Source organism: Corvus moneduloides, chromosome 4 (genome assembly GCF_009650955.1).
Source record: "Corvus moneduloides isolate bCorMon1 chromosome 4, bCorMon1.pri, whole genome shotgun sequence".
NCBI lineage: Eukaryota > Metazoa > Chordata > Aves > Passeriformes > Corvidae > Corvus > Corvus moneduloides.
In genome coordinates this window covers 39,640,222-39,664,222 of record NC_045479.1, presented here as the reverse complement: position 1 = coordinate 39,664,222, position 24,001 = coordinate 39,640,222, and the positions used below count along the sequence as shown (strand labels likewise).

The window sequence follows — 24,001 nt, the reverse complement described above, 5'->3', positions numbered from 1 at the left end:
CTGCTTTGGATTTTAGTTGGTCACGTTTTTAAAAATGAAGGCTCAGCGTGGTGCTGACCGTCTTAAGAGTCCTATACCAAAAAACATTAATCCTAAATTCACTTCATTGTGCATTCTTTGGAGTTTCTGTAGTTCCATAAGTACCTTTATAAATCAACAAATTATTCCCAGGAACTGAAGCTTTCTTATAGTAATATTATAAATCACATATAGGGTGCTTTGGATCTGTTAACTGTTGCTGTAGACGTAATAAAGATCCATAATTCTGGCTGCAGCAATTGTATGATGAGAGCAGCAAATTCTGACGTGCAGTCTCACAGCTGTCAGCTACTTACTTTCTCCACTGGAAAACTGAGATTCTCTCCTGTCTGTTTGTGCTAACTTAGCTCACAACTCCAAACATATTTTTCTGGTGGAGGCACCACTTTGTCACTTTGCTACTAATTAATTTCAAAAGTACATATCACCTATGGAAATATCGGCCTCTGGGGAAGGAAATTCCCCAAAAGTAGTTACTGGCTGATGCATTCAGGACTTGAGAACAAAGTCTGTATGTAAGAGAAGAAATTTCACTCACTGATTTGGATTAGTTTATGTGCATACTGTAGTGTATAGAGTCTAGTTGGTTATACTTTGGATTTTTTTGAAGTTATTATTAACAGTCACTTTGAGGAAATGAAGAAGAAAAATTGAATACTTAGTTTTCCCAGTTTTGAAATTATTGTACTAGTAGAAGAATATTTGACAGCTGTGTACTGTTGCCTGTTCATGAAATTGCTTCTCTAAATGTCTTGGTTTTCAAATGAACAATTTAATGTGTTGGCTTTTTTAATAATTTGATTGAAACTATTTTGAAATTACTGAATGTTGAAATTGTGAATTATGATTGAAATTAAGATAGCTAACTGTTTTGTAATAGAATTCAACTGAAATCCAGTGTATGGAATTATACCATCACAAGTATTTTGTGAACTCTTACAGTAATTAACTCTGAATTGTGTGGTTCCCTTGTTTGCCAAAATAGATGAGAGTAGGAAGTAGGGTTTGGGGTTTTTTCTAGGCCAAGTAGGTGAGGAAACCTGCAAATCTACATTGTATTAATTGAAATGTGGGTTCTTGTGCTTAAACTGCAAGTGTGTATTTTTAGATGTGAACCCCATCCACCTTGCCACGAGTCTGAAAATTTTGAAGTACTGGTGTCAGATTCTGTGTGCTTTTAAATGTTACTGAGCTGTGAGCGCTCCACTTCATTATACAATCAATAAATTACTTAAATGTCAAACCAGCTTAAAACTTCTGTAAGTGGGCAGGTAAAAATGTAAAAATTGAATTGTGGTAAAATTAAATTCTTGTTCAGTTACTTTTGCAGAATGCATACTTTAGGAAGTGTTCTATATAAATGTTGCCATCAGTCACAGGAGCAGTAGTTATTTCTTTCTTTATCATCAGTACTTTTAACTGTGAAGTTTATATTCTTTCAACTTTGTTGTACAACAACATGAATCTTATTTTTAATTACTGTATTAGAAAACAACTTCAAATGAGTAGCTACTGCTTCTGGGTATTTTGTGTTAGTTTACATCATGGTGAAGTAGATGCACGAGTTGTGTATGTATAGATAAGCCAACAATTTTCTATGTGTTATGGGGACTAGCAAAATCTACATCACAAATTTTGACACATTACAGCTGAAGGAAGAGGAACAGCATGCAAGACAAGATACATTCTTCAAGGAAAGATGCTTGTCCAGCAGTTTGCTTCATGTGATTGAACTGAGCCTGTAAGGATTCATGGATAAAATGAACAGGAGTAGATCTGAATAAAGCAAATCTGCATACATGGTAACCAGTAGCTCTTTTACTTTTTTATGTTGCTTAACTGTTTTATTTGAGGGAAACCTGTGTGATTTAAACCTTATAGCTTTTGCAACTTTATTACTGGTTATATACATTTGGCAATTATAATGTGCAAGCAATTGAAAAAAGTCAAGTAAATGCTTGTTTTTATAGTAGTTTGTTCATGTTAAACTGTTCCTATAATGTCTGTACACAGCACCACTGATTACAGTAGATGTAGTGTTGTAATAAACTGTTTAATGGGGCTGATGTGTAAAGCTGTTCAAGTTATTTGATGTTTACACCTCAGGGAAAGTCATGTGTTCAGCAATATTTAAAGATAATGTTACAATGAAAACATTGATGCTGTCTTCAAAAACATCGCAATAGTTCTTGCATATGCCTCAACCTAATCTTGCATTCAGCGAGTGAGTTAAACGTACTAATGTTGCGCTCTCCCACTCAATTTTGATACAAAACCAGGTGGTTACATAAAACCTTTAATGCTATTTTGCTTTTTAGCAGTGTTTACCTAGGTGGCTTGTGAATTTGCTAATTGACATATAAAACTGTAAAAACTGCAGTTCTCTGTGGTCAGTTGTTCTGAGGAGAGATAGTCCCAGATCTGTGATTTTTAGCACACTGAAAATTTTATCTCTCATACAGCCCTGATCCTTATTGACACTACAGTTAGTATAAACTTAAACTGTTCATATGAACTTAAACTGCCCATAATAAGGGCTAGAAAGGTTAGGTTTAAAACACACAAAATCCTGCAGTTGTTTACGGTTTTATAGTAATAGTGCTTGTGTGTGTTCCCTGTCCACCCCCAAGGCCGTAGCAGTCTGTACATAGTTGTATATTAGAAATGTGCCAGAAGAAACAAGATGTTACCGTTTTTATTACTTCATGTTTTTGGTATTTTCTTAATACTTCGGGGTTTATTCACACATGCATATAAAAGAGAAGGTACACTTGTATGTCCTTGTTTACCAATGGGCAATATTTAAATGTCTTAGCAAAAAATGGCACTGGTTAAATTTGTCAGATGAGGTTTTGTAAATTTACCTAAAAACAAATTATTGGAGCACTCAGTGAAAGTAGGCATCAAATTAAAGAATTTGTTTTAAATTTCATCAAGTGTGAAATGCAAGCAAATAGAAATTTCATAAAAGCTGCAAAACTTTAGTTTCTGTCAGCCTTGTGCAAAGGCTCGCTTTTAGTCTATTGTAAAGCATTACGTAACGGACATGCTCTTGGAGTTGTTGCTCGTTCAAATAGCTGCACTTAATGTTTTAAGTTAAGTTTCAAGACCTCAGATGGCTTTAAGAGGCAACTCTTAGAAGCCTCTTGATTTCTTTTTTACCAATTTTGAAGATTTTATAGCTGACTTAAAATGTTATCCTGTTCAGGAGAGCACTTATATCTGTTTGATTTTTCCACAGCATATAAAACCATGTGCTTACATTTCATAAATTTCAAGGAATGTAAACATTAAGTATGCTTTAAGTATCGTATTTGCATACATGAGTGATTTTTATGCTTTACTGAGTTGGGACCAGTAGCTTGTGCAACTGCAAAAGTTTTGCATAAGTCTGAAATGCTCTAATATTTTTGGCACCTACTATTCAACCAGGTTTCCTGCAGCCAGGTTGATGCTGTTGGACTTGCCCCTTTTTATTTTTTTCTTAAATTGTGTACCTCAGTTCCTCATGCATGGGATCACTGGTGTTTATTGAACTATTTGCTACTGAGAAGATATTTCACGTGTTTGTTTAATCCTGTTTAAAGATGAAAACTGCCTTTAAAAATTTTGTAAAACTGAAAGTTGTATCAAGCAAGTCATGAGTCACTTCCTGCTTTTTTTTGTGAATAGGTATTGGTTACAAACAGTACTGTTGTAACTTCTTTTTCTTTACTTAAAAACATTGTTTACTACTGTGTGTAATAAGTTTAAGGAAGAAATTACCTGCCTGTAGCAGTTAAATGGGGAATAGCTAATACTGAAAAAGCAGCAGGTAAGTAATGTTCCATTGCATAGATATATTAAATTTTAAAATAAAAAAAAGTAACTTTACAAGCATTTTATGCAGGAACTGATATTTTAGTCCACATTGAAATAGATTTAAGGAGACTGTTGCTCTTTTTACATAGAGTGTAATTTCTCACTCACTTATTTCCATTGCTGGCAATGGAAATAGCAGGGAGGGAATAGCAGCAGGTAAATAACATAAGTTAATTAAACAGAATGACCATTGTGACCTGAGAGATGAGATCCCTGTATGAAGCCCATTATTTCTGCCTGTTCTCCAAATACTTAGTTTTAACTGATAAATGTACTGTGTTGCAATTTAGATAATACTCTTGTTGTTGTGAGTTTCCTTTGTTAGATTTTTTTTATAAAACAAAAAAATGTACAGAAAAAAACCCAAAGACCCTGATAGACACCAAAAAGGAATATGCCTAATGTACATCATGTATAACTGGATCTGTAGTAGAATTTTTACCGAGTTTTGGTTTACTAAATGTTCCTGGCAATTTCCTGTGCACATGCAGGAAATGGCAGTTTGGAAACATATGACTGATGGTGATGCCATGATGGCTACTGCTCTTTAATATTCATTCAGCTGCATTTCGTTTCCTTTTGCTGATGAAAGGATGAAATAATCTGTGAGGAAATACTTAATTTCTTTCAAATATTGAGTTTATAAGTAACATTGAAAATATTATCTTAAGGCTGTGTCCTTTATCTTGAAAGACAAAACTAGCTAGTAGTGACTTAGGGGGTGGTGGTGCTTTACCAAGAGAATTTGTTTTATTGGTGATGTATTTTTTAGAAGTAGAGGGTGGTTTTTTTAAAGTAAAAATTTTACAGGACTATACGTTTTGGCAGGTCAAAGTACTTAAGAAGAAGAACATAGCATTTTGGAAACTGTACAGTCTTTTTTTTTCCTCATTCCCTTTTTGCTTTCTGTGCCAATAATTTTTGTTCTGATTACGTTTTGAAAAATGTTTGTCAGAACTTCAAACTTTTATTTACAGTGTGGCTTATAAGCTTGGATAGATGTTGTTTTTTGTGTTAAACAAGATATTTTTATTACATTTAGACATTAGCTTTTTTCTTTATGGACTGAGTACTTTTTGGTTTTGTTCCTTTGAAATCGGTGAGGCTTAGTTTTTCTAACTGTATTTTTTTACCTGGTTGTTAGTTGCATACCCCAACCCTTGTAAATGTTTTTTTTCCTAGTTGTATGTGGATAATTGGAGATTTAAATGTTGTATATACTTGTCATCTGTGTTTCTAGTAAAATACATGGCATTCTTTATAGAAATACTTAATTCCTGATTTTCTTTCCTTATCCACTTGCTCTCTGTGTACAGGTTAAACAGACTTTGCTCCCATTTTTATTTATAGAATTTTATACATAGCCTGTTAAAGTTGTCTATGATTCTTGTGTAAACTGAGATACAGCCTTAAATTTCCTAATACAATGCTCGTTAAGATACTGTCAGTCATGTAGATTTAAATATAAAACATGCACGTTTAAGACTGGTATTCTTCAGAGATTTAAGTCACTAAATTGCTTCTGCATCAAAATAGAAACCCTTCACGATTTTAGAGAAGGAAAGTGCAGCTCAGTGTCCATATAAAAAAAAAAAAATTAACTTGAATTCTTTCCAAAATAGCAATTTTAACATAGAAGAGAAGCAATGTGGATTCAGTTGAGATTCAAATTATTTTGGTAATTGACTGCACAGGTCTTGAACATAATGGTTGCAGCATGCTAATGAATCATGATGTTTATGCAGAAATACTGCCTCTTGCAATTATGATGCCTTGCAATTAATACTTCAGACTGGCTTGGGGTGGATGGGGGTGTTTGAGTTGGGGGTTTTTTGGTTTTGTAGTTGTTTCACCTTCCTCCCCTTTCCTCCCCATACCCCATTAACGTCTGACATCCCATGTATTTTTAGAATTCCTTTTAGCATTAGAGGATAAATTTACTAAGGAGCAGTTTGGGGTATAGAAATTAATCAATTTGATGTTCTTGTGGGATTAATTTTCCCCCATGTTGGACAAAATACAGTAAAGCTCCTCATTCCATTTGTATATAATACTTTTGTTAATTCTCAAACCCTTTCTGTAGCTCCAGTGATTGCAGTAGGTTCTGGGATGATGCTGATGCCTATGCCCGTGCTTAAATCTTCTAAATACACTAGTTTTACAGAAGTCTCTTGAAAACAGTAAGCAGTACACCTTTGATCTCAATGGAATGGAGCATTTAAGTTGTAAAAATTCCCATCTATTCATACAATGTAATGTGATTTTTACATGATTTCAGAAATAACACTTCGGAGTATATTCATCTAATTGACTTCAGCCTCACCCTCTTGTACACAGTATTTTGTAATAGAAAATATTTTAAACTGTGCATATTATTATCACATTATGAAACAGACATTCCCTTGATCTTCAGATGTAAGAAAATGAGGAATGTATGTGCTTTTATAAATATAAGTGATTGCAAATTCATATTCCTTACTTATTCCTTACAGTTGTCCTTTTTTTAAATAATAAAGAAAGAAAAAAAAAAAAAAAAGCCGAGTATTTTAAAGGTGAAATACATTCCTGTTTGGTAAACAATAACATTTTTATGATGATTACCAGCACTGCTGACTTTCTAAACAAAAGGTTGTGTTGTCGTCCTGTACCATTCCATTTCCTGGTTCCTGCTTTGCACAAGGGTATATGAGTAAAATATTCAAGAAATGGTTTGAAATACAGGAGGGGGGTTGTCCAAGTTGGAATGCAGAATTGCAATGCAAAATGTAAGGAAATGGATGCCTGTCAGAATGCCTGACTCCAAAGGATTTTATATATATAGTAAACAGTTTCCTGATGCTGGCAGGCCAAAGAGTCTGTTGAATACTGGAGTTTTTGGAGACCTATATTTCTCCACAAGGTAAGATGGTATCCTAGCAAATGTGGATTTCAATACATTTTCAGCAGAGGTACTGAAATAATCTGTAAGTTTAGGGATAATTTCTTATTTTTTAGATGTTATACTTGAAATACTGCACAACTTTTAGCTTTCATAGGTTTCTTTTTTTCAGCCTTTAGGAGACTGTTAAGCAATTTGCTGTCCAACTTTTGTGTTGGTCTACTGCAATAGTAGTTTACCTTGTATTGAAGAAATAAAGACCATTTTTATATTAAAAAATACTTTTGTCTGTCTTCATTTTTAGCTTGTCTAATTTCTTTGCAATTCTCATTATTTCCAGACTTTTCAAATTTTCAGATATTAAAACTTGGAGGGTGGACATTCTAAGATAGTTACAGCTAGATTCTGTGCTGTAATTATTTCTGAATCTAGAAATAGTTTATACTAGCTCTTGTCCTTATCTGGTCTTTAAAGACTTTTTTGCAAAGTTTAACAGCCAGTGAGAAGTGCAGACTTTTTTTTTTTTAAGATAACCATATTTTTCTGTAAAATACAGTGTCCCACATGAAATGTGTTAACTAAAAGGAAAAAATAAGCATATGCATAAAGCAATTTCAGTCTTTTAAAATTACGTTTTCAGACTCAAACATCAGTGTAGTAATGTTTGGAGCTGTGGGCTCTATGAGAGGCATTAAATCACTGATGATAAAACTTTTTAATCTGGTTTCTTGCTTTGACTAGATCTGGCAAACGTTAATCATTGCAGAGCATGTGAGTGTTAAACACAGCAGCTGTAAGACAGGTATATGGCAGATTGAGCTGCTGTCAGCTCATTTCATGCAGAACATTGGTTTGGTACCAGTGACAGTATCTATCCCCTGATTTAAAACTACTTTTGATACTGGAGTTACACGGGCAAATGTTTTTGCTGCTAAAGCAGAACATTGTGTTACATAAAACACATCTCTGTGTTACATACACAAAGCCACTGGCATTGCTATACTGTGCCATTCTAGTGGTGAACTTCCATAATTCATAATACTTGTCAAAGTTCATTCACTGGCACAAAACAAGCTATATCCATTGTACCATCTTAGATTAGAGGTATCATTTTCTGTGCTGTTGGCTCCAAATTTGGCCTGTGATGAGCCTCTACCATGTGACAGTGTAAGATTATGTGAGAATGCTGGTTTTTGTTGGGGAAAAAAATTAACAGTTTCAAAAAAAAGTCTAAAATTTAATCTGATTGGCTTGGAAGAACACAACATTCATGATTGTATTTAAACCCAATGGGTAATTGTACAGGTCTCTGTAGAGGAAACAAAATGTTCATTAGAAAATTAACCTGAATTTCTTTGGGTTGTGCTCTAAACCTGCAATAATGGAAATAACATTCACTTACTCTAAAGGGCTCAGACATTAATTGTCAAAATAGCAAGCAACAGGATAGTAAAGCCAACTTGGCCACTGGGTTTACTGTGTCAAAATTTCACTGTTACAACCTGAGTTTTTAACAACATGACTGTGTGTTGTAGCATGGTTTCATTGACCACATGAAGGGTCAGAGATGGAAATGGTGTTGGGCTATGGCTGGTGGGGTTCAGACTTCCTTCTGGGTTAAGAGCAGAGGGGAAAATCATTGTGAACTCTTGATTTTGAAAGTATCTTCCTGCAATTTTCCTCCAGGTTAGGGTTCAACAGTTCCAATTGCTGAAATGTGAGACAAGTGTAAAACATCCTGTCCCCAAAAACATGGGATGTATACTCTAAGGTAAACATAGTGAGGATTCCGTAGTACGTGGATGAATTCGTTGTGGAGGTGTTCAAGCATAGGCCAACTAACCAGGATGCAAGACCATCGAGGTATGCTTTGAAATGGTACTGGAGAATGGGGAAGGTAATATAACAAGTATGAGGTTTGTTTTCTTTTCCTTGAGAGTGCCCTAGGTAAAATATCCTTCGAGTTGCAGACAAGGAAATTATTTGATAATGTTTATTAGGAAAAGTTTCTTTCTCAATTCTGCTTGTTAAGAACCTTGCCTCCAACTTTTTTCTGAGTCTTCTTCATAACTGCTGCAGATTGAAAGGCCCAAAGCCTTAGGTGAGCTGGAGGGAGAGATCGTGGTGGAATCCAGGCTTCAGATTGTTGTCCTTGCTTGTTTCTCTAATACTGGAGAGTCTCCACTGCTTAGCAATGTGGAATCTGGTGCAGGAGCTTCCTCTCTGCCACCTCAGCAAAGAGAGCTAATTCTTCCCATCTGTCTTGTCCTCTGAGGGTTGGAAACAAGATAAAAATGCCAAAAACTCAAAATCACCCACACCAGGATAAACCTGAACATGGCTGTACGTGGCTGAGTAACTTCACTGAGTGGCCCTTATTATTGACTGTCAGTTTTTTGGGAGGAAAGGCAGGTGGAAGGCATTTCTGAGGTTTGGCAGAGGAGCCTAAACTAGTCAGTTCTGTGAGCCTTCTGTTCTTACGCTAAGTGCAATTGAAGGTAGATTACTGGACTGTAGGAACTTTTTCTTTGAGGAAGATGTGGAGCTCTTATGCACACCTGCTGTGGGTTTTGCATGCCAGGCAATGTGACAGATGAGTTCTCCACATGTTTTTACAGGAAGAGGAAGTCTTCCCTTTGCTGCTGTACCTTTTCTGCACCAACATCACTGAAAACACTACTGAAGTTTCTTCTCTCACAAAGCTGGCATTTTCCTTTATTTTCTATCAATACAGGAGTTACTTATCAGAGAGAGACTTTAGTTTTGGAAATTTGGTCTCTATGGAAGTGAGACATCTTTAGCACCTTCAGGGGAGCAGACACTGAGTAAGGAGGTCAAAGTGTCTTCTTTAACCCTTGTTTGGGCTGGAAAGAGATGCTCAGGTTTGGAGTATTAGTGCTGTTCTCTGCCTTTTCGTTTTCCCCTGGTTCATCATTCAGACAGTTCCATAATACTGCAGCTTGTCCAGGGAAAATGGTAAGCTGCAAAAGAGAGGAGCAGCAGAAAGCAAATCAAACACCCAAATGAGCAGAACAAAGTCTCTAAGTTTGTCCAGTGCAGACTGAGTAAAGGAAGACAGAGATATGTGTGTAGTTTATGATCACGAAGATGCCTTTTTTACAAATATTCCATGAAGTTCAGGTGCAGGCACCTGAGTGTCTGTACCCTGAAATTCTGGAGTGTAACAAATCATGACACACCAGGCAAGGAAAAACTGGTTTAATCACTTATGGCCAGTACCTGTTTTGTCTTGGGATTTAGCGGAGTCCCCTGGAAGGCCTGCAGTATCACACTCCCAGATATAAAGTAGTCAGCTGAGAAAGGAGTTTTGCCAAGTTAGCATTTTTCTGAAGATAACCTCCTGGTTAGCATAGCATATTTGTTAAAGGAATGTAGTCTGCACGCTCAACACCTCTGACAATGGATTTAGCATATCCTAAAGTACTTAAAGCATGACACTACTTTCTGAATAACAACAGGGATTACTCCAGGCACAGCGAGGAATTTATTTATGAGTTGATGCTCATTCATGTTCTATAAAGTATATGGGGTTCAAGGAAGTGATCAAAAATTCTTCAGCTTTTTTCTCCACTCTTTTTCTGGTCCTGGAGAGACAGTGTGAAAAACAATTGCAGCCCTGTAGAAACTGGGCTCTTTGCTGCAGATAGAAGATTGCTATTCCTTTCAATTATCTGAACCTGTTTATGCATCTCTTCTGAACAATTTGCAGAAAATTTTTAGCATTTTGCTTCCTATCAGACTGCTGGAAGTCTTGTAAATCTTGTGCCCTTGGTGTAAATGGGAAGTAAAATTAATTTCTTCTCAAACAAGGCTTCCCAGCTTTACAGAAAGGACCCAGTGTAAACAGATGGTTTTAAAAATTATATATTGGTGAAAAGTTTTTTCAAAACTACTTGAATCTACTTAGCACTGGCAGTCATTGAGTAGATTTTTTCTTTTATCCTGCATTGTAGTGGTGAAGATAGGCCTCTAGTGTCCTGTCACACAAGGAAGAGTACATTCAAAATGGTGTAGATGTGATCAAGGAGTGTAAAAGGGCTCTTTCTGCCATCTAGTGGCATCAAAAAACCTCTCCACTTAATTAGCAATCTCATTAATTATGTCTGCATTGTCAGAAAAATTAGGTGTAATAATCCTCAACTGTCCTAAATTTAAGAAGATAGCAGTCACTTCTTTCCCCCCTTTTCCACAAAATAAACAAGCTGTACTTTCTTTTCCTTGGCTTGACACCTCATGAAGAAGTCCCTGTTTATTGCCTGAATGCCTTTTGAATGCACTGCTCTTAAATTCCTCTGTGTTTCCCTGTATGATACACTGGTACTGAAATACTTAAAGGCTTAGAAACCTTTCTTTAATGCTAGAAACACTGGAAAAAGATACTGTCCACACAGGCGGATAAAATGTTACCTGTAGTGGAATGCATCTCTAAAACCCCTCTGAAGATGGGTGGGGTTCCTCTGTGGAACAGGCAGCATTTGCCTCTGAAGGAGCAGTGAGCTCTATGGAGTTACTGCATTTAGAAATGGTTACTCTTATACTTAAAACTGGTTTCTGAGGCTCGCTGGTGTCCCATTTCCCTTTCAGCCATTTACTTCTTTTGACAGGCGACTACTCTTGCCACCTTTTACGATCTGCAGCCTGTGCTTCACTTAGCAAATATATGGCTCTGCTTGGATGTGTTATAGCTCCGCACTGGTGGGAGGAGACAGAAACAGAGACCATTCATGCCAAACAGAATCCTTATTCATGGCTCAAGTTTTAAGGGACTTGGGCTACCACCTCAGAAAGTTAATTGGAGCCTATATGTACTTAAAACTGCAGTTCTCTCTTTCCTGAAAGTGATTTAGCCTGCAATCTTTGCAAGATGTAGGTTCATAGCCCCTACTTTCTCAAAGACCTGTAGTGTAAGGGTAATGAAAATGGTGAATGGTATAGAATGGCCAACAGAACCCTGCAGAAGAAACTGTTGGAAATAATGTCTAAATTGTTTGGTGGGTTCTTTTTTTAATACATAAAGTACTTTGAATAAAAAGAGTCTGAGGAAGCCAGTGTTTTATTAGCAGCTCTAAAAAGCTGTATTTTGAGCTTCTCTATGTAAGTATAAATTCTCCATAAGATTAAAGCTATCTGCTGGCTGGCTTCTATCTCAGCAGGAGTCCAGGAAAATTTTCCTGGTGTTAATTTCACAGTGGTAACAGTATGATACTTCAGAAAAATAACTTACTTTGTCATACAGGATCCCTACTGTGCCCTCCTAATTCCAAGTTATGCCTTGCCTGTTCCATTTAGTTTAGTAATTTATCATATTTTAAAACTAGTTTTATAGCTTTTACTCAAAAAGAATTTAGAAATAAAACTTAAACCTCTACATTATAATTCCTACTTTTTAGGTATAATTACAGCAATAGGTAGCTCAGATTTTTAACTGTGAGGGGCTTGGGTACATTACTGAAGAAGTAAAAAAATGCAGCTCTTTATTTAAGGGAAAAAGGAGGAACTTGCCAAAACCACATTACCATCAAATTAAATTAGTAGTCTGTTAAAACAGTCAGGGTTAGTGAGAGAGATGGTGGTATACCATTCTTTGCTGGAGCCAGGTTTGTGCTACCTCCAGCTGCACTTGATCCTTGGAGCAGGTGGCCTTTTCCCCCACTCAGTTTGTCCTTTCCAGGACTGGAAGAAGTTTGAGGAAAGTCTTATGTGACAGTTCTACAAGGTCAGCTGCTGTGAGGTTGTATGTAATCCCCTTACAAAGAATAAAAATGTTACCATCTCTTTTGAACTTAAGAAAAAAAAAAGGAAAATTAAACCTCACGATTTTGGAATTAAATTTTGAAATGACCTAACTTGGGTAAAGATGCTGAGGAACGTGGTAATTTTGCTGAGAATCTGGAGTTGGAAATGGTTCTTTATTTGTTGTGTATGCCACTATCTGTGTGTCATCTGAGGACAGCTGGCAGTGAAGGGCTCAGCCCTGAGGAGCAGGCTCCCTGTATGTGGCTCTTGCCTTTCACAGCAGTGGCATGTGATAAAGCTTCACCTAAACTGCACACTTGGGCAGAGGCTGGGCTCAACAGTTACAGCATGGTGGCAGATCATGTGCAGCAGCTCCCAAAATAGGTCGGCAGAAGCAGATTTCAGCACTTGTGTTCTTCAGGGTGCTCCCAGCCCTTCACTACAGACAGGAACCTGCCTAACATGGTCCCGTTCAAACCATCCCATCCATTTCCAATCTCTCCCATGTCATCTTGTTATGCAGATTCTTCTCATTCCACATGTTCCAACAAAGCCACCCTCCATAGCCACCATCTGCCTCTGACTCTGAAATTCAGTGACTGCCTTGAAGACTTCTCCATTTGAAATTATTTTCTATATTTCAGTTGGCACAAAGCACATGTCCAGTGCCAGTTTTTCCAGTTCTGCCACTTCTTTTCCTAAATGTGCTTCCATCTTGGTAACAACATTCAAGCCTGTGAATATTCAGATAATAAATCCATTAACTATTCTTTTGGTGAACAAATCTTTGTATGAGGTTTAAAAAAGGAATTTATTTCTTTTTCAATGAGCCTGTATCTGTCTTCTCTCTGATTGGCCGTACTTACAGGCAAAACAGGTTGGGAATGGTGTGGGTGTGTTTTAGCCTTCCATACTTCATTGCAAGGCCACAAAAGGAAAGAAAATAGCAAGAAAGACTGGGAAATGCTGCCTGAGATATGAAGCTCAATCTTGTCCTGGGGCAGGCAACTGCATTCTTTAACTTCTTCCATGATTTATCTTAAAACCTCATAGGGTCTGTCTGGGGTGTTTGCTCCTGCACTTCTTACAGGACTTCTATCATGCTCCTCCCATGCTCCATGGGTTGCAAAAGGAAATTGCTGCCTGAGTGTCTTCTTGGCTACATTGTATTAATCTGATTTTTGTGCTGATACTGCTCACTCTCTAGTTATTTCCCTGCCCATCATACTTAACCCCTTAAGGCATTTGCAACAGCTAGTTAATACTTTCTCTGCCTTTATTTTGACAAATTTGTTTAAGGAGGCTCTGGCCTTCTTTAGGACACGGTGTTTGCACCAATTTGCCCTGTTCTTGCTTATTTGCCTTTCAGTTATTTTTTCTATAACAGGAGATAATGCACTATTATTAGATATTAAGAAATTTGTCACTATGAGGGTGGCAAGGTACTGGAACGGGCTGCCCAGAGAAGTTCTGGATGCCCCACCCCTGGAAGTGTTTAAGGCCAGGTTCTATGGGACTCCGAGCAGCCTGAGCTCGTGGAAGGTGTCCCTGCCCATGGCAGGGGGGGAGAGAGAGAACTAGATGGTCTTTAAGGTTCCTCCAAACCCAAACCATTTTATTATATATTCTTTTAACAGAAAGGTGCACACTTTTCCAGATGGGGTCTTAACAGGGTTTGTAGGATAGCTTCTGATGGAGTTTTTGATGCTCTTAATACTATTCTCTTTCTAACAAATTAACAAAAGTTGGTTGCACCTCTGTCTTTAAAAACCAAAGCAGAAATGTTCAAGCACACCCTTCCCAAAGAGAGATCTGTAGAGGAGTAATGAGCATGTGGGAGGAAAAGGTTTCTTTAGAGCAGGAACTGCACCATTCCCCTTCTTGCTCATCTTGTTACTGGAATAAAGAGTTTTCCATAGAAGCCAATTATTAATTAAAGTTAACCTCAGAAGAATTTTCTTTGAAGACAGAGCTTGACCACTTGTAAAAGAGTGGCCCAGCTACCAGTCTTGCCAACTTGCTTTGTTTTACTAAGAAGAGCTGTACCATTACATAGCTGAGCAGTGCTGTTCACATGAGATCTAGTTCATGCAAGAACAGGGCAGGCAATTTTTGCTTTCTGGGAGTGGGTTAGGCATGATCTTCACTGCCTTCTTGTCAGCCAGGAGTCCCAGCACAGGCATAGGAGCGCCACCGGAGGGGGATGCTCTGGAAGATGTTTTGCAGGCAGGGTCTGGCTGCAGTTCCCCAGAGGAGTCCACCGAGTTCTCCAGTCCATCACAGGGAGGGACAGAGCTGGGCTGACCAGAGGGTGCAGCTGGGGCAGGGAGCAACTCCACAAATCAACAACCCGCTCAGATTCCTCTCCTCCTCAGAGAGTTGGTGTCAGCCTGGAGAAGGCTCCGGGGAGACCGCAGAGCAGACTTCCACTACCTAAGGGGGCCTGTAAGAGAGCTGGAGAGGGACATGTAGTGACAGGCCTAGGGGGAATGGCTTTAAAACTGAAAGAGGATAGATTTAAAACTGATATTGGGAAGAAATTCTTCACTGTGAGAGTGGAGGCTGCCCAAAAAAGCTGTGGATGCCCCATCCCTAGAAGTGTTCAAGGCCAGGCCAGATGAGGCTTTGAGCACCGTGGTCTAGTGGAAGGTGTCCCTGTCCTGGGCGCGGGATCGGAACTGGGCGCCCTTCACGGTCCCTTCCGCGGCCTGCCTTCCCCGCGGCCCAGGCCGGGACCCCTCCCCCGGGCCCGTTCCGCTCCGGCGGGCGGCGGCGGCGCGGCCCCGCCCCGGAAGCCGCGGGGGATGGCGGGCGCGGGGCGGCGGCGGCGGCGGGAGCGGCGGCGGGGCCGGGCGGGGCGGGCGCGGGCGGTGGCGGCGGCGGGCGGCGCCCCCGGGCAATATGTTCAAGAGAATGGCAGAGTTCGGGCCTGACTCCGGCGGCAGGGTGAAGGTGCGGCCTGGGCGGGCGCCGGCGAGGCGCGGGCCGCGGGGGGCGGCGCGGCAGCGCCTCTCTGAACGCGCCGCGTCCGCTTGTGTTCCTTTTCTTTAAGGGCGTTACCATCGTGAAGCCGATCGTGTACGGGAACGTCGCGCGGTACTTTGGGAAGAAGCGAGAGGAGGATGGTCACACTCACCAGTGGACGGTGTACGTGAAGCCGTACCGGAACGAGGTACAGCAGAGCCGCTTCACCGAAGGGCTGGTCGGGCTTTGGGACAGGCGGCCCGGGAAACTGGGGAAGCGCCATCCCTGGAAGCGTGCAGAACGCCTGTGGATGTGGCACCTGGGGACATGGCTTAGTGGTGGCCTTGGGTTAAGGGTTGGACTCCGTGATGTTAGAGGTCTTTTCTAGCCGGGACGTGGGGGTTTGAAAAGCCGGGATTCGAGGAAGGGGCAGGAGGGTCTTTGGCTGTAAGCAGAGGAAACACATAGGCTGGTGGGTTTCCTAAAAAGAAAACCATGGGAAAGGCATGCTTTCACTTCTGTATTTTTGGAGTGGTCTTTCCAGGTTAGGGGAAGACTGGGAAGCATTCGTGGGGACAAAATACTAACAGACCTCTGTGCCAGAACTAGTTTTTGGATTTACTGTTTTACTTTCATTCTGTGTTTAAAGTCAGAAGTAATACTCTTTTAAGTCAGAAGGAATGATAGGCATGTAGGATAGATGAATGAACAGTAGCTTGGTGTGCTGAATAATCAGAAATAGCAATGTTTCTGTTGTAGGACATGTCTGCATATGTGAAAAAAATTCAATTCAAGTTGCATGAAAGCTACGGTAATCCTTTAAGAGGTGGGTTTTGCATTTTGGCATTTGTTCCTAGAACTGGGCTTTTGTTCCGGCTTTATCATGGGTTTAACACTTCTGTGTTTCCTATTGCAGTTGTTACCAAACCACCATATGAAATCACCGAAACAGGCTGGGGTGAATTTGAAATAATCATTAAGATATTTTTCATTGATCCAAATGAAAGACCTGTAAGTACACTGAACTTTTAACAAAACTGAAATAATTAATTATGGTGGCCTACAGCTGTGCTCTAAGAAATTGGTGGTCAAAATAAGTTTCATTGGTCATGGAAGTAATAAAAGTCTGGTTTTGTAGAAAATTAATTTAAGGATTGGTCACGTTTTCCTGTTTCTGTGCTTTGCTCCTGGTATTCATGACTGCTTTTCCTGTGCTTCGCTTCTCTGACATTTTCTAATACGTGACCACGTATTACACCTTACCTAGGTTGAGCACACGCTGAGGATTTCTCTTCCATGTAGCTTCCAAGTTCTAGGATATTTGAGTATTTTTTTTTTTTTTTCTGTCAGATCAAAATCAGTTAAAAAGCAGCAGAGGTACTATGCTAGCATAAAGTCTCTGCCTAAGAAAACCAGGTTAAGACAACTCTGTAGTTGCATAAAGCACTGGAATTAATTTCTTTCTTCCATTCCTGTGTTTCAGACATATCTTGTAGGCTTGTTTATCCAGGTTTAGGTAGGAAACTTGATTACTCTATTATAGAGAAAAAGGATGTTTCTGGAAGCATTGTGTTCCTTCTGCCACATGAACAATCCTTTTATTTATCCATTTTTTGCTAAATGAGAGGGAAACTGAATTTTATGTTTTTCTTGAATACGTGGCAATCTGTAGAAAGGGTTTCCTATGCTTTTGGTCTCAGTAGCATCCTGATTTGTATTAATTCCATTCACAGCTTGACCAAGCTGTCCTAAACTGGTTGGGTGTTTTTTCTTTGCTGCAGTTCTTGGAAGGCTGTTCTGGAGCCTGTCACATTCTTCCTTTCCAGGAAGTACCAAGAGGAGTAAAGTGGTGCTCTGTCCCACCATCACTCCTGGGCCTGTTCGTAGAAGGGGAGAAACGTGGGCAGTGTGTGCTCTTCCCAGGCCCTGGGCCAGGTGGTCAGTGGCTCCTCAGGGCTGGATAGAGGGCTTCCAGTCCTCTCCCCACCCTGCCATGTGCAGTGCAGGGATGGAAGAGTAACTCCATAAAGAGAGATTCCAGTGAAAAGCGATTCACAGCCTCCCTGGTCCTCTCTTTTTCAGGAAGGGAGGATAACATCACAGAAAGCACTTTCTAAGTGATTCATTGGGAAAGTCAATTTTAATTAAATCACCTATTTGGAAATGTTTGAGAGAAGGTGGTATTAGTCGTTTTTACATACCAGTACTGAACCACTTTCCCAGGCATTTTTAAAGTCTCAAGAGGCCTTTGGATAGTTGGCATGTTTTAACAGTTAATATTAAATTTAAGTAATTCTACTGAAGCTATATGACATTTATATTTGCATTCCTAAAACATTTTTAAATCCTATACAGTTGCTTTGTAGAACAAGTACTACTTTTTGATATCTAGAACAAGATTTCTATTTCCCTACAATTGTCAAGCTAATAAAATTCTGTCTTTGCATAGGTAACCTTATATCACTTGCTGAAGCTTTTTCAGTCGGATACCAACGCCATCCTGGGGAAGAAAACTGTAGTTTCTGAATTCTATGATGAAATGGTATGAACATTCTTAATGTAATCCTCACTTTATTTTTAAAGAGTATTAGTGATACCATGTATTTTTCTCCTTCATTAGATATTTCAAGATCCTACTGCAATGATGCAGCAGCTGTTAACAACATCTCGTCAACTAACACTAGGTGCTTATAAACATGAAACAGAGTGTAAGTAGAAAGTCAAAATATTTAATTTTAGAAATAACAATAGCTGGATGTGCTTTTAGTGGGTTTTTTTTCTGGACTGTAGCAGTACAATGGATTTGGATGCTGCTAAAAAGTGATATTTTTGTATTAAATTTAACTTGAACTTTTGCAAAGATATTAATACTTCAATACAATGTAAAGTTTTTTGTGTCCTTTTTATCCAATTTCTCTCCAAATATAAGCAAAAATATTAAGGGAATTAAGGAAATTAAATTAAGATCCATTGGATCATAAGTTGTAGTGTGTTTAGTGATTATTTCTGTTCTGATCTTCTGTACTTCATCTCTTACTTGCTTTCTGAGAGTAGAAGATTTAGTATTTATTGAGCCAAATTCCTGCCCTAATAATTACAAACTTTATTCCATCGTAGTCCACCTCACCTGACCTTATGTTCACCTGACAACAAATGTCAGGTATTTTTTTGGACAGCAAACACCTAGAGCTAAGAGTGGAGAGTGATTATGAGTTTGAAGCTCTTCAAAGTTGGGGTTGCTATTTGCCTTACGTCTGCTTGGCTATGTGGATGTGTGAGCTGCTTGTATTTCCTGCCTCAGTTCAGCCAGTCTTGAGGTGGATTTTTGTTATTGTTGCATGTTACAGTTTTTGTTTAGAAAATGTTTAATAATATGATTCATAAAAACATCCAAATGTAAACTTTCTTAGTTTAAAATTTTCGGATATTTCTCTAGAGAGTAGGTAGAAACTTTTAGTGTGGTTTTTTTGATAATATTTGCCTCTGCCACAATTACATAATGTATGGGATATGAGGGGTCTCTGTGGTCTTCATAGATTTGTTGACTTTACCATCTTTATCCCAAAACTTGTGCATGAAAAAAATAATAAAAAAGAGGATACTTGATGTCAGATGTTCGTAAAGCACGGCAGCATCACTAAAACTTTTGAATATGTAGAATTAAACTCCAGTGAGACACAGAAAATGGTTACAGTACGTCGAGGCAGAACCACAGAGTGGTGGAGGCTTGAAGGCACCTGTGGATGCATCTTGTCCACCCCCTGCCCTGTCAGGGCCACCTAGAGCTGATTCCCCAGGACTGTGTCCAGATGGCTTTTAAATGTGTCCAAGGATGGAGATTCCACAACCTCTCTGGGCAGCCTGTGCCACCACCTGGTCACTTTCACAGTAAAAGCTTCCTGATGTTCAGAGGGAACCTCCCAGATTTCAGTTTGTGCCTGTGGCCTCATGTGCTGTCACTGGGCACCACATATTCATAGTTCTTTTTCATAGTAATTTCCCATGTATTTGCTGTTACCATGTCAGGCTTTATTTTCCTCACCAATCTTTAAAAAAAACTGTCTAAAATTATTTTATGAATTGTATAACTCCCTCTACAAAACTGATGGGCTGAGGGCTGAAAGAGGCTGCAAAACAAGCTTCTTTTTTTTTTTTTTTTTTAATCCAGATTCTTGTGTGGATACCATTTTGATTACAACCATTGAATCTCTAAGGCTAAAAGTAATAGATTATTTTTTCAGGACACATGCTATCCAAATTACTGTTTCAATTTTTTAAAAAATTGCAACTTTTCATGGTACTTGAAACATTTATTTTTCTTTATCACCACCACAGTTGCAGATCTTGAAGTGAAAACAAGGGAGAAGCTCGAAGCTGCCAAAAAGAAGACTAGTTTTGAAATTGCTGAGCTTAAAGAAAGACTAAAAGCAAGCCGTGAAACCATCAACTGTTTAAAGAATGAAATCAGAAAACTTGAAGAAGATGATCAGTCTAAAGATATGTGACCAGTGCTGACTTGTATGTACTGAAAATGGAAAGACTTCAGTCATGGAATTGTGTGAGTTCTCTTCAGTTCTGTAACTGAGCCTATGAGAATTTCACTGGTAAATGATTGAAGTTTGTGGCAATCAACTCCATAAATGGAAAAAAGAAAGAATGTATCCTTGTTTTATAGTTAAAATCTGTGGGTACTTAACGATTTATTTCAAGTGGAAGTGGTCTTGGAGACCAGACTACTTTTTTTTTTAAAACTGCATTTGAGTCGTGTATGAAAACTTTGTATTAAGTCTTGTATTAGTTCAATGTGACTTTACAAAATGCTGGTGTTTACTTTTTTTACTGTTTTTTTTTTTCTACTGATTGTTTAGAGATGCATCTTTAAAGCTAAAAATAAAATATGCAGTTTTTTATTTTAGTACTTGTCTCTGTCCAGCAGTGGGCTTCAAGAACAACTGTAAGTAGCATACCCTGATTTCAGGCAGGTTGAAATACAATGGTATGCAAGTTGTTTAAGTCTGGTTGCAGTGACTTTTGGCATGTCTCTCTGTTATCAGCACAGTGAAAACACTTTATGAAAACAGGATTTTAAATAACTTGTTTTTAAAACAGGTAAGAGTTTCTAGCCCCAAAGCTGCTTTAACACATATAAATGCACCAATGCTACAAACTATGTTCAGAAGCAGCAAATTATTCCAGTACTGTTTTGTAGGATTTTGTTTAATATTTGTACTGTACTACAGTCACTTCACCTGCTCCAGCCTGGTGTCCCTCCCACAAGAGATGGTCTTCCATGAACTTCTCAATGTGAAAGCTTCTCATGGGCTACATTTCTTCACTAAATGCTCCCGTGTGGTTCCCCCATGGGGTCATAAGCCCTGCCAGCAAACCTGCACCAGTGTGGGCTCCTTTCCATGGGGCCACAGAAGCCTGTCCAGTGCAGGCTTCCCATGGGATTGCAGTCCTCTTTGGGCATCCCTCTGCTCTGGTGTGGGGTCCTTCACAGGCTACAGGTGGATCTCTGCTCCACTGCCTGGAGCATCTTCTCCTTCCTCGCTGACCATGGTGTCTGCAGGGCTGTTCCTCACATATTCTCACTCTTCTCTCTGTTTCCCTGGTGTAAGCAGGTTTTATTTCCCGCCTTTTAAATCAGCAACCTGTTGGGCTCAGCCTTGGCCAGTGGCAGGTCCATCCTGGAGCCATCTGGCATTGGCTCTGTTGCACATGGGGAAAGCTTCTGGCAGCTTCTCACAGAAGCCACCCCTGTAGCTCCCTAACTACCAAAAACTTGCACATAATTCTTAAGTCACTAGCAAGTGCTCCCCCAAAAATCTACATGATTTTATCAATGCTTTGAGAACAAAGCACTATTTTCTTCATATTTGAAAAAAACTGATGATTGATTGACTTTTATATGGCATGGTAAACTGAATCACTCAGTATGTAGATTTAGGGTTTTCATTAAGAACAGCAATTTGGCATACTTAGTTTATGGTATTATGTATGCACAGAGGCTGAGGAACAGCTTGTACTGTGCTGTTTACACAGATCCTTCCTAGCACTGCAGAATATCGAAATCTGTCAATTTTTGGCTAAGTGCTTTGGTTTCTTTATTCAGTAGCCAATTTCCTTTTAAGCAGCAGCTGAAGAAGAATGCTGTTTTCAGAGCTGTGCGTTGAGAGTAAGACTTGCATGGGCCACAGTATATTGTGTATGCTGAAACAAAAATGGGAATGGAAAGCACGATTTGTGGTGTATGCAACATTATTATCTTCATATTTGTCAGTCAAAATAGTAGTAATGATGACCAGCTCAAATGGAATATTAAAGAGGATCTGCAAGAGCTTTGACTAACATGAGTATGTGCTGAAACAGACTTGAACAGACCAAAAAAGAATGGAGATCTACCTTTTGAATCCAACTTTTTTGTGGGAGCCTAAAGTATTTTTTTTGTTTACATCCAATAAACATCCTGAATCCTAGTGTCCTAGGATACAGGAACAACGATCCTGGCTCCACTGTTAGTAGCCCTCAGCATGCTAGACCACTGATGTAATTTCTGTTTGTCATTAGTGGTCTTTTTTCCTCAGTTTTTCTTTCAACTTTTTGTATTTTTTTCCTTCTCCTTTGTGCTCTCTGCAAAGATCCTAGAAGAGTATTAGGCTCCTGAGAGCATATGTGTACACAGAGAATTTACAGTAAGTGTTGATCTTCTAGTGCATATCATTTTCAAAGTTATTAGAAGTGAAATGGAGTGGGGCACCTAAGGACACAGTTGCATTTGACCTCCATTGCCTTGAAGAAAAAGAAAAACCCAAACGCTACACTCTGCTTTATTTTAGCAGCCCTACAAAGATGTGATTGCAGAGAAAATAGTTCTGGTTTGTGCTTGCCAGGATGCAAACTTAAATGCTATTTATATTGCTGAGGCTGACCTTAGACTGTGGCTTCAACCTGAGTTATGATTGGGAAACACAGTTGTATTTAAATGTTCCTTTGCAGAGGCAGAGAAAAAAACCTCACTGTGTTACAGATACAGTTTGATATCACTGAATTGCACAGTAATTTGTTCAATTGCCTACTCTAAAGCTTTAGCAACCACTTGAAGTTGCCTTTTGGTAGGTAAAGATAAACCATGGTTTATCTCAGTTTATGTGCTTACTGTTGTGAGTTTTACCAGTGAGCATCAATATCAAGTATGCAAAACTAGTAGTTAGTGTCATGGCCACTTCCACTATAAAGACTTGGGGGGTTTAAATGTTTGAGCTAGGACAAATGACTACTCATCACAGTAATTTCAGACAATGACCTGTTTACTCAGTACCCAGTATTACGTATCACTAGTCCTTTTCTTACCTAGCTCCATCTCATATAACTTAGTTCTTTCCTTTGGGTTTGGCCCTCTGTAGTTTACAGTCAGACTGTGAAGTTGTATAAGGCTGTTGCCCAGGAGGTTTCTCACCAAAAGTGCCATTATCCGACAGGAGATGTGTAGATATGGTTAAGTGAAAGATTTACTTGAGAATTTTTGTAGTCAGTACTGGAAGCAACATTAAAGCACCCTGTTCATTTTTCTTCTAGACAGATGCTGGTAATAACCTCTTCTGATTATGCATTTCATCCATATAAAATACATCAGTGTGTGTTTGCTTCTTAATGAGAATACAGATTTAAGAGCGTTTCAGGTGGTTTTCAGACATGATGTTTACCAAACACCAGGTGGCAGCTATGTCCAAAATATTCTCCAGTCTCTACAGCAGCTTCATTACTGGGATTTTGGCAGATCTGTGATATCTTTGGTTGACCTCATTTGCTTTGAGACTTGATCATCTCATGAGACAATCTGTATTTGTTTTAGTAGAGGTGACCAAATTATCTCTTGCATGTTACAGAACTGTTCAGCAGCCTTGTCAGCAAATCAAATGTGCTGTGCCAGGAAGCACAAAATAAAGTGTCAATGTTTATAATTTTTGTTCATTTGGCAAGGGAAGCAGCTTTCAAATAAAAATCTCTTTGTTGTTTTTAAGGGTTGTTTTGAGGGGTTGTTTTCAGGGTTTTTTCTTTCTTTTTCAGGCCAAGATTATGTTACAATCTGAGTGCACAAAACTTAATTTAGGCACTCTACTGGACTACATGCTTTGCTTGCACTCAATTGCAGGTCCAAAATGGCAGGATTTTCCACAAGCAAAAGCAATTACTTTTTAAAACTTAATGTTGATAAAGTTAATAAACTTCTTTGACTACTTACTGTGTAATGAATACTACAAATGAACTTTGCTTTCCAAGTGTGTTGAAACTTCTAATTTTCCTGTATACAGCAGGGAAGAACACTTTTACTTAAGTAAGGGGAAGAGAAGAGAATTAGGATGGTAGAAAAGAATAGCAACAATGAGCAATTCCTGTTATATATATTAGTGGGGATTTATGTAACATTCATTTATGGTACATTTATGCTATTTCCATTTTAAAATGTTCTAAGCTAGCACATGAAGTCGTTTAAGTTTC

The 24,001-nt window shown here is 38.8% G+C and overlaps 2 protein-coding genes across 5 annotated transcripts in view; both read left to right on the top strand.

Annotated features, from left to right (window-relative positions):
• The window catches only part of CPSF6 (cleavage and polyadenylation specific factor 6), a 31,549-nt gene extending 25,096 nt beyond the window's left edge, over positions 1–6,453 (top strand). For all 4 annotated transcript variants that reach the window (XM_032105214.1, XM_032105212.1, XM_032105216.1 and 1 more), the window contains one exon: positions 1,689–6,453. The gene's annotated coding sequence lies outside the window, so the exon portion shown is untranslated. The remainder of the gene's footprint in view (positions 1–1,688) is intronic.
• An 8,936-nt stretch (positions 6,454–15,389) lies between these two features.
• Positions 15,390–23,743, top strand: YEATS4 (YEATS domain containing 4). The gene is made up of 7 exons (XM_032107170.1): positions 15,390–15,487; positions 15,588–15,707; positions 16,259–16,325; positions 16,416–16,510; positions 17,949–18,041; positions 18,120–18,207; positions 19,835–23,743. The coding sequence occupies exons 1-7, from the start codon at positions 15,437–15,439 to the stop codon at positions 20,002–20,004; spliced, it is 684 nt and encodes a 227-aa protein (XP_031963061.1). The 5' UTR covers positions 15,390–15,436; the 3' UTR covers positions 20,005–23,743.
• The last annotated feature ends 258 nt before the right edge of the window (positions 23,744–24,001 follow it).

Bases quoted from the DNA above. Each gene is read 5' to 3' on its own strand.
- YEATS4 (XM_032107170.1), top strand. From the start codon at position 15,437: ATGTTCAAGAGAATGGCAGAGTTCGGGCCTGACTCCGGCGGCAGGGTG. The intron at 16,326-16,415 runs GTGGGTTTTGCA...TTCCTATTGCAG, and splicing joins CTACGGTAATCCTTTAAGAG to TTGTTACCAAACCACCATAT. The intron at 16,511-17,948 runs GTAAGTACACTG...GTCTTTGCATAG, and splicing joins TTGATCCAAATGAAAGACCT to GTAACCTTATATCACTTGCT.